Consider the following 17,644-nt stretch of genomic DNA (forward strand, 5'->3'; position numbering starts at 1 on the left):
CCTGCTGCCCGGCCTGGGCGGGCTGCCCCGCTACGGCCACCTCACGCCGCCCCCCGCCGCCCTGCAGAGGGCCCTGCCGCCCAGCCGCGAGGAGGAGGAGGAGGACGGCTTGCCACAGCCCACCGCCTGGTGGGAGTGCGAGGAGTTCCTGCGCCTGGGCCTGCGCTACTGGCACACGGCGCCTGGCACCTCCCCGGACCGCGACCTGGTGCCGCTGGTGGCCGAGCTGCGGGCCCCAGGGGAACCGCTCCAGCGGGAGCACTTCCAGGTGCTGGTGCGGATTCGGGCAGGCGCCGAGAACGCAGCGCCCAAGCCCAGCTTCGTGGCCATGCTCATGATGGAGGTGGACCAGTTTGTGCTGACCGCTCTGACACCCGACATGCTCGCGGCTGAGGATGCTGAGTCACCCGCTGACCTGTTGCTCTTCAATGTCACCTCGCCTCTGGGCCCCAGGCAGGGCTGCTTGGTGAGCACCGATGATCAGAGCCTGCCCGTGACCACCTTTAGCCAGCGGGATTTGCAGGAGCTGCGCATCGCCTACCAGCCGCCCTCGCAGGACTCGGAGCACGAGCGCCTCTTCGAGCTGGAGCTGGAGGTGCTGGACCCTGAGGGCGCCGCCTCGGAGCCCTTTGCCTTCATGATTGTGGTGAAGCCCATGAACACGCTGGCTCCCATTGTCACCCGCAACACGGGGCTGCTGCTCTATGAGGGGCAGTCACGGCCACTGGCCGGGCCAACCACCGAGCCCAGCCTGGTCATCAGTGATGAGGATGACCTGGAGCAAGTGCGGGTGAGCGTGGTGGCGGGGCTGAGGCATGGCCACCTTGTCCTGCTGGAGGAGCCCGGCATGGGCAAGCCCCAGGCTGCGGCTGCTGCACCTCGCAAGCACTTCACCGTGGCCGAGCTGGAGGCCGGAAGGATCATCTACCAGCATGACGGCAGTGAGTCACCGCTCAATGACAACCTGGTGCTGCGGCTGGAGGATGGCGGCGCCCGGCACCGTGTTGAGTTCCTTTTCCCCATCACCCTGGTGCCTGCTGATGACCAGCCACCCCTTCTTAATGCCAACACTGGATTGGACCTGGCAGAAGGCGACACAGTGCCCATCCCCACACGTGCCCTCAGTGCCACCGACATTGACTCGGATGATGCCATGCTGCAGTTTGTGCTGGAGTCGGGCCCCTCTGCAGGACAGCTGCTGCTCCGCCAGGATCAGCCACCCCCTGGCTGGGAGGAGGAGGAGGAGGAGGAGGGTGGGGGTTCCCACTGGCAGAGGGTGCCAGGCCTGCTTGGGGGGCCCCCGATATATGAAAGACTAGTGAATGAGTGGCTGCAGCAGGACATTGTGGAGGGCCATCTCTTCTACCGGCACCTCGGCTCCCACAGCCCTGGCCCTGGGGTGGTGCTGGATCAATTCACCTTCAGAGTGCAGGATGACAATGACCCACCCAACCGCTCTGGGCCACAGAGCTTCGTGATCCGGGTTCATCCGGTGGACCGGCTGCCCCCAGAACTGTATAGTGGCAGCAGCCTGCACCTAGTGGTGGCAGAGCAGCAGGTGACCCCGCTGCGGAGGAAGCACCTGCGCTACACAGACCAGGACTCTGGGGACCGGGAGCTGCACTACACTGTCACCCAGCCCCCCACCGACACTGACACCAACCACCCCCAAGGGGTCCGTCTGGGATCCCTGGTGCTCACTGACAACCACTCAGTGGAGGTGACCCATTTCACCCAGGCCCAGATCAACCACCACAAGATTTCCTACCAGCCCCCACAGGAGGAGCTGGGGGTGGCTCCCCGCCTGGCCCAGTTCCGGTACATAGTGGAGGACGTGGCTGGTAATGCAGCTGAAGGCACTTTCACTATTTACCTGCAGCCTGTTGACAACCAGCCACCTGCAATCACCAACACTGGCTTCACTGTGCCTGAAGGAGGCAGTCATGTCCTGAGCCCAAATGAGCTGGATGCCAGGGACACAGACACTGAGCCCACCCATCTCCGGTTCATCCTGACCCAGGCTCCTTGGTACGGGCAGTTGCAGCTCTCTGGGCACAGATTGCCCGTGGGAGCAACCTTTGGCCTTGAGGATATCAGACAAGGCAGGGTGGCTTATACACACGGTGGGGCAGAGTCTAGTGGTGATGTTTGCAGCCTGGACGTGAGCGATGGGGTCCATGCAGTGCCCATTGTGTTGAAGGTGACTGTACACCCTGTGGATGATGAGGTGCCCACTTTAAGACTACCCCCAGGCACTCTTGGTTCTTACCTGGATGTGTTGGAGAATGGTGCTGCTGAGATCACCACTAATGTCATCCAAGGCACAGATGAGGATACAGATGACTTGATGCTGACTTTCATTGTGGAAGATCCTCCTCAGCATGGGGACATCCTGGTTCATGGGGTGCCTGCAGAGAGGTTTTCCCAGAGGGACGTGCTGGATGGGGCAGTGGTGTATGCTCACACTGGTGGTGAAATAGGACTGCTCCCCAAAGAAGATGCCTTCAACCTCACCCTGTCTGACATGTCTGAGGAGTGGAGCATTGGGGGTAATATTGTTCAGGGGGTGTCAGTCCTGGTGACCATTCTCCCTGTTGACAGCCAAGCTCCAGAAATTTTTGTGGGGGAACATTTCATGGTGGTAGAGGGTGACAAAAGGGTTATTACATCCTCTCATCTAAGAACTGAGGATATAGATACTCCAACTGATGATATACTCTGCACCATTGTTGCTCAGCCCACCTCCGGTTATGTAGAGAACATCTCTCCAGCTCCAGGTTCAGAAAAATCGAGAGCAGGTACAGCCATAAGTGCCTTCACTTTTAAAGACCTCAGACAAGGACATATTTATTACGTTCAAAGCATCCATAAGGGAGTGGAGCCTATTGAAGATAGGTTCACTTTCCACTGCTCTGATGGCATTAACTTTTCTGAAAGGCACTTCTTCCCCATTGTCATCATCCCAACCAATGATGAAGAACCAGAAATATTTATACGAGAGTTTGTTGTCATGGAAGGCATGAGCCTGGTTATTGATACTCCCATCCTCAATGCAGTAGATGGGGACATCCCTGCTGATGAGCTGACCTTCACTATCACTAGGTTTCCCAGGCATGGCCACATCTTGAACCAGCTGATCAATGGGACAGTCCTAGTGGAGAGCTTTACTTTGGATCAGATAACTGAGAGCTCCAGCATCATGTATGAACATGATGACTCTGAGACAAAGGAAGACAGTTTTGTGGTAAAACTCTCAGATGGTAAACATACTGCAGAGAAAACTGTGCTTATCATGGTTATTTCAGTAGACGATGAGACGCCCAGAATGACTGTCAACGATGGACTGGAAATTGAAATTGGGGAAACAAAAATTATTCACAACAGAATCCTGAAAGCTACTGATCTAGATTCTGAAGACAAAACTTTGACTTACATTATAAGGTATGGGCCAAGACAAGGGCTCTTACAAAGAATAAAGCCTTTGGGTGGGGTTCAGAATATCACACTGGGAATGAACTTTACCCAAGATGAAGTGGACAGAAACTTAATTCAGTACGTGCATTTTGGCCAAGAGGGTATTCGGGATCTCATCAAGTTTGATATAACAGATGGCATAAATCCTTTCATTGACCGCTACTTTTATGTGACCATTGGCAACACTGATGTTGTCTTTCCAGATGTGATTAGCAAAGGGGTTTCCTTGAAGGAAGGGGGGAAAGTAACGCTTACTACAGACTTGCTGAGCACCAGTGATTTGAACAGCCCAGATGAGAACTTGGTTTTCACTATTACCAGGCCACCTGTTCGTGGTCATCTTGAATGCACAGACCAGCCTGGAGTACGCATCACAACCTTTACTCAGCTTCAGTTGGCAGGCAATAAAATTTACTACATTCACACTTCAGAAGATGAAGTGAAAATGGATAGTTTTGAGTTTGAAGTAACCGATGGTTATAATCCAGTGTTTCGTACTTTCCGCATTTCCATTAGTGGTGTGGACAACAAAAAACCAGTGGTCACAATACATAATCTGGTAATGAGTGAAAATGAAAATAAGCTGATCACACCTTTTGAATTGACTGTGGAGGACCGAGATACACCTGATATGTTGCTAAAATTTATCATCACCCAAGTACCAGTTCACGGTCAGGTTATGTTCAATAACACCAAACCAATCACATCCTTTAGCAAACAAGATCTGAATGAAAATCTTATCAGTTACAAGCATGATGGCACAGAGTCCACTGAAGACAGCTTCTCTTTCACAGTTACAGATGGCACCCACGCCGACTTCTACGTCTTCCCCAACACTGTATTTGAAACAAGGAGACCCCAAACAATGAAAATTCAGATAATGTCTGTGGACAGTAGTGTACCTCAGGTTATAATAAACAAAGGAGCCCCAACTCTCCGTGTATTAGCCACTGGCCACTTGGGTTTTATGATTACCAACAAAGTGCTCAAAGTGGAAGACAGAGACAGCTTGCACATTACCCTCAAGATCAGCATCACGGAGGCCCCTCGCCATGGCTTCCTGATTCACCTTGGAAAAGGCAACCATAGTATCAGTCAGTTCACACAAGGTATTTCTGTGCCCAGCACTCTTTTCAGATCACTGTAAACATTTGTACAAGAATGAAGCACATGTAATTCTGTAGTAATTGATACCAGAAACCCCCCAAGGGGTCACTTTACTGTATTCTGTTTAGAGAATCTCTGAAAGGAACATGAGTTTTTTTCAGTTTCTTTCTCTTCCATAAAATCAGTTCTTGGGCTTCTACAATAACATGTACTTTCCACCTCTGAGAACTTCTAATTAAATCAGCTTATACTAAACAAAACAAACAAACAGAAGAACCATGGATTTAAGGGTTATGCTATAGGGGGAGTGAAGGTGGGGGCTGACAGAAAAGGCTGAGGCTATAAGGGGAAAAGGACAGGAAAGGGTCACTATGGTGGGAAGGAGGTAGTACTGGAGGATGGCAATATTAGATCCATAGTTAAGGGGGAAAATAGGCATTTCTAAAAGGGGAGAAGAGGAAGGCAGACTTGGGAGGTGTCAAGTGGAGGAGAAAAAAGGGTCTGGATGGGGTGTCTGGAATAGAGGAACTCTCACGGCAAGGTGACGTAGGAAAGTAGGTGGAGGCAGGGACTGAGACAGGTGTGGCAGAAGTCCTAGGAAGGACTTTAGCCCTGAAAAATTGGAAGAACTGTAAACAAGGGAAAGTGTGATCCAATACAGGAGGAAGGGTGATGCCAGCTCTGTTTGGGGCAGAAGAAAAAAGGCCTAGTTACAGGAAGTCATAGGAGCATTAGTAATGTAAATGTGAAAGTGGGAGCCAGGGATGAAAGGACATTTCCCCCACCTTTTCCTTTCACCTCAGATGCCCTCTTGTCTGTATCTTTTACTAGGTGTGGGAGAGGATACAAATGCCAGGGAGCCACAAATTCTTAGCTGGACCTAGGAGATGTCATCACTTTCAGCAGATAGTGAGAGAAGCCTACTTAATCCTTATTGAACAAGCAACATGTGTGGAAATCTGGGCCCAGTTAACTGTTTTCTGCATCTTGCCTAGCTACTTCCACCAGTGTGAAGTGTGTAAAATATCCAATTCAGAATAGCAGTTTTACATCCTCCCTCTGCACTGGTGCAAGTGACTATACAGAGTGCAGGGCAAAAGCAAGTAAAATCCTGTCTTCCTTACCCTTTATATATTCAAAGTTTGCTGCCTTTCAGATTTAGTCCTGTCAGTCAGAGGCTCCTGTTTGACTCCATGAGTCTTCTGTTACATTCTATCTTTTGCTGTTTTTCTCATCCTTTTCCTGTTAAGGACCCCGTTTCTGCAGCGTGCATAACACTTGAATACCTTCTACATTCACTAACTTGGAAGGGCACTTTGAAAGCTTAGAGTTTTGCAAGAGATGCTCAGCAGTTTGAAGTCTGCTTCTAATTCCTATATTCCCTTGGGGTTACCATCTTTAGGGCAGTCCTTAGGATGCTGTCTTTGTAGCTGTACTAAAAATAGAGACTGATTTTGAAAGAGAGCATCAGTGACTTGGGCTGTATTGTGGCTATGGCTTTGACAAATTGGCTTAATTGGTCAATTACAGCTGACAGTAATTTCTTGCTTTATGTTTGGGAAGGTTACTTCTTCAGTAGTTGTGAATACTTCACTAAGTGCTGGTAAGAAAACCAGTCAAAAAACCTTTAATCAAGATATGGAAGTGTAGGGTACACTACATGCTGCAAGTGCAGGCACCTGCAATGCATTGTTTTATTCAGGTTGTCTCCTGCAGTAGAAGCATGGATTTGTAGGGATGGAAGGAACCTCAAAGGCCAAGTCAACCCAGTTTCAGCACAGAATGCAGGAAGATTCTTCCTTTGTTCAGGTATAAAAAGAACTGGGTTGGGGCTTGGCAGTCTGTACTGGATATTTCTGCTATATTTAAGTAGAATTTTACTCCCATGAATAGGTAGTAGTAATTCATTGGCATTACTTGCATGGATATAGTACTTGCGTTAAGTAACACTGGCAGACTTGAACATCGTGAAAGTAAATCCACCTCTTTCACACTCTTTTCCTCCCTTTTATACTTAAAATATTACCATGGTCTGAAGAAGGAGAAAAAGGAGAGACAGGATATAAGGATGATGTAGTCTCCAAACAAGCCCAGCAGCCACTTAACATTTGAAAAGTATCAGTTATTACTCAGGTTGTTTAAGCTTCAGAGCAGTTTCTTCATTGATTTTTTTTTTTTTTTTTTCTCCATTTATATCTATATTACTGTAATAGTAAATGCAGAGAATGCATGAAGGGAAGCCCTTCACAGCTGGTAATTTCAAACTCCTAGTGCTACTCAGGACAAAAATATTTACAAAGAAATTTGCTCATGCATAATCACACAGCGATCATTTCTGCAAGTCAGGGCTGGTATTTGTTCATAGCAGATATTCATTAAGTTTAGAAAACGTTACAAAACAGGGAAACTATTAATAAACTTCTAAGTCTAACTACCAACATTAAGGAAAATAAAATGTGTATACCATTTGATTAGCTAATGTTGGTGTAGTGTTTTGAGTGTAGAAATGCTGAGCATTGTTTTCGGGCCTACTATAACTGTTTTGGTTAAGTTTGATTACTAAGGGCTGGACAATGCCCCCACATCTCTGTGGTTATGCAGGGTGGTGAAAGAATTTAGTGTCTGCCGTCATATTCTCTTTTGAAATAAGGTGTAGTTGTAAGTCTTGTATTTCCTGGAAATTCTGTGCATCACGAGATACCTCAAAGGGGCCACACAGAGCCAGGACCCAACCTTAATATACAACCCACAGTTGTAATGATTGCATAGGATATTGGAGTATGCTGCGTGCCTTCCCCTATTCCCTGAGCCAATGCTTTTAAAGACATTTGAAGAAATTTGATACATTTATTTTAAATTGATAAGTGTACCTTAATGAGGAAAAGAGGGTAACAATAGCTGAATTAATTTGGCATAAATTTAGCTCAGCAATCAGATTTTTCATCTAGTGTTGCCAAAGAAAAAGTTATAGGACTGCAAATCATGCTAAAATTCCATAAACTGTCTAGAAAGTGTTTAGCTGTAGTACAAATGAAAGTATTATTGTATTATCCATGCATTATGCTTTCAACTAAGCAAGTGTTTAATGTATCCAAACCAGCTGTGGAAAAATCACACAAAATAACTCAAGTAACTCTAAATGTGTGTTTAACAAGGAAAAGGAAAGGCATCCATCTGCTCTGCTCTTGTCAAAAATAAGATTTTGTCTAATAGATGGTTTTTTAGGAGCTAATCCTGAAAACATTTACCCAGGTGCTTAGCTTTATGCATGTTAGAGCCACAGAACTGCTCATGTGGAAAGTTTAGCATTAGAGTAAGTTTTTCGGAGAGTTTTCATTTGTTTACTGCAATTTCATAGTGTTCATATGCAGCTTTTGTATTACCCCATAATTCTTTATTCTTGGCATTCTTTTAAATACTTACTAAAAGTAACTGTGTAATGACAAACACATCTTAATCATTCTCTTTATTTGCTTGCCCTAAAAGAAGCATGTCTGGTTTTAGGACTGTAGCTTAGAGAGACGGGCAGGAGACCTAATGATAGAGCTTTTGACATGCTTTCACCAATCAGTTTACATGCCTGGACTTGGAGAGAGACTTTTATTTTGGTATTTGAGCTCCACTGTAATACTATTACTTACTAAAGCTTTGTCTAAAATAAAGTGCTCATGACATTATGCTCTGTACACTAGATGTAATGGAATTGCATAAAAAGAGATATGTTCTTGCCACTGTTTTAAGAGAGAAGTTTGTATATCCTAGCAAATTCTTCCTGGTTCTACCCAAAGTTACAATGCCATATTAACTAATAACTGCTTTGTCTTTTGCTTTTTTCTCTACTTCTATTTATCTTGCTGTAATGGTGGCTCTAAGATTTGTTACCTAAATAGTTTAAATTTGCTGTTACTAAACTTTATTCTGTTTAAGCAAACATTATCTGGCTGTATTTTTAAACAGTCTGCTCATTTTATAGCATCTGATCACCTCTATTTTTGATTAGAGGCCATGTTTTGTAAAAAATATGTCAGTACTGGTAAGAAGGATGGTCTGGGAGTAGATCTGGGATATATCTGCCTTGCAGATTGCAGTGTAGTAGAGAGCTGTCTGATGGAGTTTCTAACCAGCTAGCTCAGACACAAGAAGCACGTCACTGTTGCAGTCCAGCGCTCCATGTGGGCAAATTTTCTGTTTCTTGGTTCATGTAAAGCCTGCTCGGGTATCTCTATGCTATACTGCAGTCTGCAATGCAGACATGCCCTAGGTTTTAATTCCCATATTAACTACAGCTTTCTTATATGACCTTGGGTAAGTCAGTATATTAGAATTACACATTACAGTGATGTTAACAGGTTGTTGCTGCCGACCACCGCCCCCCCCACCTTCGTCCCAGCTCCTATGATCTGACCCTGTTACTGGTGAAGCCCCCTGCCACTGACATGCTGCCACCCTGCCCCCCTCCCTCGCCTCCTGCCTCCTCAGCTGCATGTAGTGGGTGTGCATGCGAGCTCCAGCCGATGGGTCTTATGTTGCTGATCCTGTCCAAATGAGTTATTATTAGTGTAAAGAACACTAGCAGAATCAGCTCTAGAAAGTGCAGTGCAAGAAAGTGTGAAAATATCTTCAGCATTGACTGCATTTTCTTATCAGCATTTGTGATTCACATATGAACAAATTTCATCTGGGTTCTCTTTTAAAAATCTTTTCCCAGATATTTGTAAACATAACTGTTTTCAAGACATATGTTCTTTAACTTAAACATAACACCAGCAGAGTCTCTCTGTGCCTGATGGTGTTTGTGCCTGAAAGCTTGTGAAGAACTTTTTTCCACCTATTTAGTTGGTCTAATAAAATATATCACATCTACCCAAAGAACCTTGCTTAACTTTAACAGATATCTTAGACCTCTGGTGGACAAAGCAATGATATATGTCAAGTATTTACTGCTTTCTCTTGTTTCATTGTTGCCAGCTCTCATGATTTTTGGCGTTGTTCTTAAAGTCTGTGCTTTGGGAATGTGAAAAACTTAGCTCTTTCTTTTATATATAAATATATTAATTTGAATATATTTATATATAAAAGAAAGAGCTAAGTTTTTCACATTCTGGAAGCGTAGACTTTAAGAACCATGCCAAAAATCATGAGACAGTTGGCAACACTGTTGTTTCATTTAAGGTAATAATGTATTTAACTTGGCATTTTTCAGCTGATGTAGATGACATGAAGATATGCTACGTTTTAAGAGAACGTGACAATGCAACAAGTGACATTTTCTACTTTTCTGTTGAAGATGGTGGTAAGTACTCCTACTCAATTACTTTTTTTTTTTTTTTGTGGACATAGTATCTCATGTGTTTTAGCTGACTTTTAGGATGCTCATATAAGCTATTACTCCACAGGCTTTTGGACTTTTCCAGGATTGTTAATTACTGTTACTGTGGTTGCAAAACATAGTTTTGAAGGAAATGATAGCTATATTAGTTGAAAACATAAACAGTGTATTGTGGTAAAGTGTGGATTTCCCCACAAAAGGCTCAAATACTTGAACTTCATATGTTTTTCTACTGTACCTCTAGCCCAAGCACCAGACAAAAGGTTACAGCATAACTCCTCTTCAATTACCACTCCAGCTATAGTAGTGGCTGCTCCTATTCAGCAGCTTTGGTGATATTAAGAGTGATCGGTTACTGATGAATTTCAGTACTTGAGAATTTCACAGGAGTTGGGAAGAGGGAAATATAGCTATTCGAAAAAAAAATCTGACACACTTGGTCTTCAGTAAAAAAATAAAAGAATACCAGGACAAAAGAAACGTTAGTACAAATGAGGGGAAAATATGCATGTAAATATGTCTAATTATAACTTTTTTTTTGTTGTGCCTTGGGGCAGAGTGATAAATTATGTGATCTCTGAATGTCCTTTCCAAACCTTTATTCTGTGATTTTTTTTTTTTTTATGATTTTCTCCAGGGTTACATTTTAAGGAATGAACACAGCTATTCCCTAGCTTTAAGTGTCCCTGTGGCATATCAGATGACTGTTATGTTGCTTTAACATATTTTCTCAATAAAAATAAATAAATTGCTCTTTCAAGAAGCAACAATGAGTTTTTAAGAAGAACAATACTTTCAGCTAGCCTGTGCTTAGTCCTTATGCTTCCCATCCCCTTGCACTTGGTCACAAGAAGCATCAGCTGTAGACTAACCCATTGCAATAGCAGTTGTGAGCAGGGACTGTTGAACTCCCTTTTCCCTTCCAAGCAAAACTGCCTGGGCGGAGCTGCCCATAGCCTTATGCCCATTCTTGCTAGCCCATGACTTGGGGCCAGTACACAAGGGGAAATTCTGGGCTAGATTGGTGGTACAGAATATGCTTCCTTCCTACATACCAGAGAACTGTGGAAGAGATGCAACCTCTTGAGGCACAAAGGCAGCTCTCACCATTTGAAGCTACTTTTGGAAATTTTATTGCTAATCTCTGGTCTCCCAGGGACCAAGATAGGAACTACTGATCTAGAACCTCAAGCTTATTTTTCCCACGTATTTTAATTAAACCAGGGGTAGGTAAAGTCTAAGAGAACAGTGCATGGAAACCCTGCATTGTGCATTATGTTTTCTCTGTAATGCCATAGTTCTGTTATGACATAAGTCACAAGCTGGTGGTGTCACACAGAGTCCTCAAACCTGTTTTCTAGAACGAATATATAGGGTTGACAAGGCTTTCTATGTGTGACAGTAGCTTTATTACATAAGGTTTTTGGTTCAGAGATCAACGCAAGCAGAAGGTAGTTTGTTCCTAGTCTTTGTCTTTGATTGATGCCAGTTCTTCACGCAAAGTTGCTCCCTAAGAACTAAACATTGTTAGTTCTTCCAGGGTACTTATTTCACTGCCTTTGTAGACACATATGTAAGTAAAACAAATCATGTTTAGAGTATGCCTGGACTCTGTGCTATATATTTCTTTTCCACTGGTAAATGAACCAGCAACATATGCTGGTACTTGACAGAGGCACATCAATATTCACTTCATAAAAAATTTAATAGTACAGTATTTTTCATGATAATGTGAAGAGTAGTTTTGCTGCCAAGCTGATCATTGTTGTTGTTTTTTTTTTTTTTTTAACCTTCAAGTTTTCTGAATTGGGCCGTACCTCAGATCTATCATTGCTTTACATGGGCTTTAGTTACGTATAGCAATGTGTTTCCATGTTTGCTTAACCTGTGGAAAAAATGAGTTATATGTTGAAATAGTTTGTAAGAAATGCTTTGCTTAAAATGGTGAGCTTATATATGGAAGGGATGAAATTGGGACTAAAACACTAAAGTCTGGAATAACAACTAAATCGCACCAACAGGCTAGAATCTGTGGGAATTTATACATGTCCTCTGGGAGTGGGGTAGGGGGTATTTTAATCTGAGCAGTTCCAAGACCCAGTCTAATTAAAGCACTCAGAGCATCACGTGTATCAGTATCCCTATGCTGAAAAATGGCAGCAAGGGCACTTTAACTAAAGCTCATCGAGCAAGCTTTAGTTAAATGCCTCTACCACCATTTCAGCATGTGGGTGCTGATACACATGACACTGGAGTCTGCAGGAGCACGGTAGTTACCATGCTCCAGGAGACTCAGTTAATTGAGTCTGTTGCGAAGTGCTGTAATCAAAGCGTGTCAGAGCTGCGCATGTATAGGCACCCTATAACTGCGTATGAAGAAAAATCAGAAGCTTACTTGTCTAGCCTTCTCAGAGGGACGTCAAAGCCAGGGCTGTGTAGCTCAGATAAATTTGAGAGAATGTGATTGGTGCATGGACATTTCTTTGCATTTTAGGTTTGAAGCCAGCTCCTTGGGAAAGAACAAACAGAATATTTAGGAAGTAAAATTCAGCACAGAATACCAAAATTGACACAGAATTACATACTGTATGCTTCAGACTTCTCCTGTCTTGATTTCTGTTTCCCAAATTAGCATTGCCTTTCGAAATTTTTCAGGAATAAATGCAGTTATGATGGTTGCAATTAGTCAGCTCCTATGGATATAAATTAAGTAATTCACTCTTCTCCTGGGAAGAGATTCTAAGGTGTTTGTTCTAGTTGATTTGTAGCAACATCCGTAAGTGGTCCCAGTCAGTTCAGTGGCAAGGTGTCACAATGCAACGTGATGAATGGATGAATTCTGGTTCAGATACTCTGCTAATAGTTATATTACATAAGTGCAAAACTGTTCTGAACACATTTTTGGGTGTTTGTATTGCACTAAGGCCCATGCTAGGACAGGCCTTAGTTTGTCTCCTCAGCTCTCTCGTGCCTCAAAGATGCAGTGCCAGTCCTGGAACTCTTTTGGCAATATACAAGATTGTATATTCAGGACTCCATAATTCTGGACTTCATCATTCTCAAGCTATCTAACATACTGTAAGCTACTGTCTGGTGATATATGTTTTTGGTCTGTTGCCTGGAAGAAAGATGAAGAGTGTATTTCACTGTCTCTTCTGTTGTTATTTGATTTGCTTCTAGTCTGAGCAATGACATAAGGTGGAAGGTGTATTTCTTCAGAATCTGTTTTAAAGCGTGTACTGATTCTTCTGCCTGATTATGATGCTTTTACTCACGTTGGACTCCTCAGCTAGTGTCTTTAACTTGAGTAAGAAGGAGGGTTTATACTGCTCTGCCCTGAAGCAGCTCTGGTAAGGAATTCTGACGCAGAATTTCAGTTCCTCCTTTGTTCACTTTTTGCTCTGGAGGACAGTAAATTATTGCTGCCCTTGAAAGGGTGGAGTTTGTTTCTCTTTCTACACTTGGCCAGCTACTGTGGCTAGTGAGTGGGAGATGCAAGAGAAGAGGAGTGGAACCAAGGCTCTGCCTGTTCTCTTTGCCTTGCCTACTTATATGATCACAGGGGAATACCAGAGAGCAGGGTCTATACTTCACATCAGATGTAAACCCAGGATCTGAGTAGTTCAAGTTTTGAGAAGACATACTTTCCTGTGAGTGAAGAAAGACAAAAAGGCAGCTGAGCTCAGTAAACAGGACTTGGTAAATAGTTGGTGAAACCATTCAGTAATCTATTACTAAGTATGAGTAAGGATGATAGAACATGGAATCAAGCCCAGTATGATTACAAAGAAGTGCTGTAGTACTTTAATTTAAAAGCTGCTTAATTATATTATACTTCTCTAGTTCCTTGAAAATTTAACCAAGGTTTTAAACTCCCAAAAATGGCTTCCCTTCAATGTTGTTTATGTGTGTAGGTGTCACACTGAAAGATTTCTTGTGGTATTCTTTGTCAAGTAGCTTGTTTCATAAGAAAGTTATTTAAACATTTATTTTGTCTTTTTAAAATTGATATGCTCATCAAATACTATATTCTATTAAAAGCAGAGCACAATTGTACTTACTGAGTCTGAAGATTCTTTGTCTTGTAAGGCAGCAATTTACTTTATAAGTTTGGTCTCTTACTCAAATTTCATTATACTTAGGATGAGAAATAACAGTATTTGAGTACCTACAGGTATGTGGTAATAGTATGTGTTGATGGTTATCACTCTTAAGTGTGATAATGGATTCAGTCTTCTGTTTGGGGTTAGGATCTGCTTACACATGCCCTCATGCTCATGTAAAGACCCATTAACATTAATTGTCACATAAGCCCCATTAGGTGTACAACCTGCTCGATCTTGCTACAGAAACTGGTCGTAGCTTTGTGCGGCTGGCAAGAGAGCCACATTTTTACTTTATTCTTTTTACTTAGTTTCTTTGTACTGCTAAGTTGGAAAAAAGAGAGAAGAATTTTGGAAAATTTTAGCTTCTACTATGTGTGAACATTTAAGAGTAGTTAATTTTGAAGGCTAAAACCATGAAATCCCTTGGTGTATTAACAAGAAGTCCATTACCAGAAAACGAGAGAGAATTTATGAGATTTTTATGGGCAGAGATGGCAGTAGTTGAAAGAAATGGAAATCCAGGGTGATGGAACTGCTGGACTTGTGTATGATAGGGAAAGTCACACAGTGTTAAGAGACACTTGTAATACAAAGGTATATTTATTAGATTGAGGGCAAAGAGCCAGCCTTAACTGAAAATTTCTGAGCCTGTAATTGGTATAATAAAGTCACTTAATGTAATTTAAACAAGGTATAATAAACATGTGACAAGCTGTAATAAATACAATGACTTTGTGCTAGTAAAAAGTCGAGGGAATGCTTTGCATAGTATCTTCTGTGTATGTGTAGAGTTAGCATTTCAAATATTCAAAATGCTACCAATTCTTATGGAATCAAAAAATGAACACACAAATGATCTTCAGTGGGTATGTCTACACAAGATGCTTAAAGCGCAGTAGACTGCGCATTAGTGCAATGCGCAAAATCCATGCTTATGCCCTAATATATGTTAGTAATAGTCTACTACTTATTAGTGTCACCAAAAAAGTGTGTGCTGGCACTGATGCACAGTAGCGCTGATTAGGGTACATTAAGTTTAGTACCTGTAATTACCGGTACTAAACTTAATGTGCTGTAATTATGACATATTAATGAACGTGTAGACATGCCCAGTATGTTGTACCTATTTCCCTATTTAGAGAATTCCACACAAATTTTGCTTTATCTCTGTTCTGAGACTTCCTTGCCTCTTACATGAGAAATGACCTCAGTGACTACACAGCTAACATTTTAAGGACCTTATTTTACCTTCACTTTATGCCCTATATCCTTCAAGAAAGTGGAGCTAAGTATCTGTTTTGTACACTCTGTGAAAAATTGTTATTTCTCTTTCCACTGGTGCATGTGTCAAACAATGTGAAAGCACGGAAACTGTGGCCAGATCCTGCTGCTGGTATGGAAAACACATGATGTTAATTAATTAATCCTCCCACCACCTCCATAAGGTACAGGACAAGTCTCTTATGGACATGGAAAACAATGGTGACAGTTTTCTCCTACCCAAGATCACCCAGCTACCAGTGGTAGAGCTAGTACTGGAGCTCTTTGCTGCTTCACTGCCTCCAGTAAAAGTCAAAAGCTTTTTTTTGAACAATTCTAACATAGAGTTCTCTTCATCTTCCTGTATGTAAAATTATCTTTTCTATTTTGATACTATGGGTATCTTGGAAATATTTAGGGCCAGACCTTCCTTTGGTGTACAGTAAGTATAGCTATGCTGACCTTATTGCAGTCTTTCTCATTTTTGGCTGTAGTCCCTGGCTTGTTTCCTGCTGTGTGCTCTTCAAGCCATTTTATACCTAGACTACTAAAAACAGGTTTTGAAGTCCTTGTTGGAAGGACACATGTTAAGGGCCTCAGTGTCCATGTCAGAAAATGCTGATTTATTAAAACTGAAACTTTGGAAAGTAGAGTGTCAGTTGTGATAACTTTCTTGGTTTAAAAGGAAAAAAAAGTTCTAGAAATGACAAAAGAGGCCATTTTTGAATTTTTCAGGAAAACTTTGCCTTAGGGTTTGAAGTCACTTTTTATTTTAAATTTTTTTTGTTTTCGTACTTTTTAAAACATTATAAAATGATTGAAAATCAGTATTATGTTTGACCTAATCCTTTTATTTATTTATTTAGTTTATTTTTTGAAGTGCAAACATGTAATAGTTCAACTTTTGCCCAATTCTGGAGGGGAGAAAAGATTCAAAATCTCAATCACATGGGCAGGAGCACCATTTCACACACAGCTCTATTGTTAAGAGAAACTCATCCTTCTCATCTTGACTGTCTTCAGTGATGGTGGTATGTTTGTCTGAGTCTGTCTCTCATTTAGGATACCACCCAGAAGTACAGCCCTGTGTACTGCACACATACCAAACCCATAAACGAGGCAGTGAAGGCACCATGGGATCCCGCCCCCCCACTATGCCACTTTCAAGTTCTTTATCTTCAGCGTATTTAAGAATGGCAGCATGGGTGCCCTGATGGTGACTTAACTACTTTATTTTAAAAGTTGGCACTTGAGAAGTGGAAGCAGGCAGAGCATGCTTCTTGGCTTGGAGAGGGCCTTGGAAATGATACAGATGTATTGCAATAGTCCTACTTCCTGTGCTTTCTAGCCACATAAGTTGTAACTCCAGTATGAAGTCTTAAGGGTAGAATGATCTCAAGTGCGGAAATTATGACAATTTTTCACGGTTGTATAAGGAATGGAGAGGGTCCTTAGTGAAGGGAAGAAACAAAAATTTGTGATTCAGGCTCTTCTGAATAAGCTTTCGCAACATAAACTAAAGCTTTGCAAAGCCAAGGCTCACTGAAAGTGATGATTTACATCATTAGCTAAATCTTATTTAAATTCTTTATTCCAGATCCATAAATAACTTCATACTGCACTGCATTTTCTTGTTTCAACATAGTTTCATAGTTAGGGTTGGAAGGGACCTGAGCAGATCATCAAATCCGACCCCCTGCCATGGCAGGAAAGAGTACTGGGGTCAAACGACCCCAGCAAGGTGATTGTCAAGGCTTGTCTTAAAGACCCCCAGGGTAGGAGCCAGCGCCACTTCTCTTGGAAGTTGATTCCAGATCCTAGCCACCCTGACAGTGAAGTAGCGCCTCCTGATATCTAGCCAAAATCTACCCTCTGCCAGCTTGTGACCGTTATTTCTGGTCACTCCTGGTACTGCACGAGGGAACAGGGACTTCCCCAGTGCCTGCTGGTTCCTTTTGACTAGTTTGTAACAGGCAACTAGATCCCCCCTCAGCCTTCTCTTGTGGAAGCTGAACAGGTTCAGGTCCTGTATCCTCTCCTTGTAGGGTCTGCTCTGCTGCCCCCTGATTGTGCGAGTGGCTCTTCTCTGGACCCTCTCCATGTTGTCCACACCCCTCTTGAAGTGCAGCACCCAGAACTGGACATAGTACTCCAGCTGTGGCCTGACAGTGCCGCACAGAGGGGGAGGATCACCTCCTTGGATCTGCTTGAGATGCATCTGTGGATGCATGACAAGGTATGGTTGGCCTTCCTGACTGCATCTCCACACTGCCGGCCCATGTTTGTCTTGGAGTCAATGATGACTCCAAGATCCTTTTCCGCCTCTGTACTGACAAGAAGGGAGTTGCCCAACCTGTAGGTATGGTGC

At 42.9% G+C, this 17,644-nt stretch overlaps 1 protein-coding gene across 1 annotated transcript in view; it reads left to right on the forward strand.

Moving 5' to 3' along the window:
• Position 1: 1 nt before the first annotated feature.
• FREM2 (FRAS1 related extracellular matrix protein 2) overlaps positions 2-17,644 on the forward strand; it is a gene marked incomplete at its 5' end in the record, with an annotated part of 272,198 nt that continues 254,555 nt past the window's right edge. The window contains 2 exons of the mRNA XM_019523802.1: positions 2-4,583; positions 9,785-9,874. Coding sequence (XP_019379347.1) covers positions 2-4,583; positions 9,785-9,874 — 4,672 coding nt within the window. The remainder of the gene's footprint in view (positions 4,584-9,784; positions 9,875-17,644) is intronic.

This window comes from Gavialis gangeticus, unplaced genomic scaffold (genome assembly GCF_001723915.1).
Source record: "Gavialis gangeticus isolate Ggan-Ray unplaced genomic scaffold, GavGan_comp1, whole genome shotgun sequence".
NCBI classification, from domain to species: Eukaryota; Metazoa; Chordata; order Crocodylia; family Gavialidae; genus Gavialis; species Gavialis gangeticus.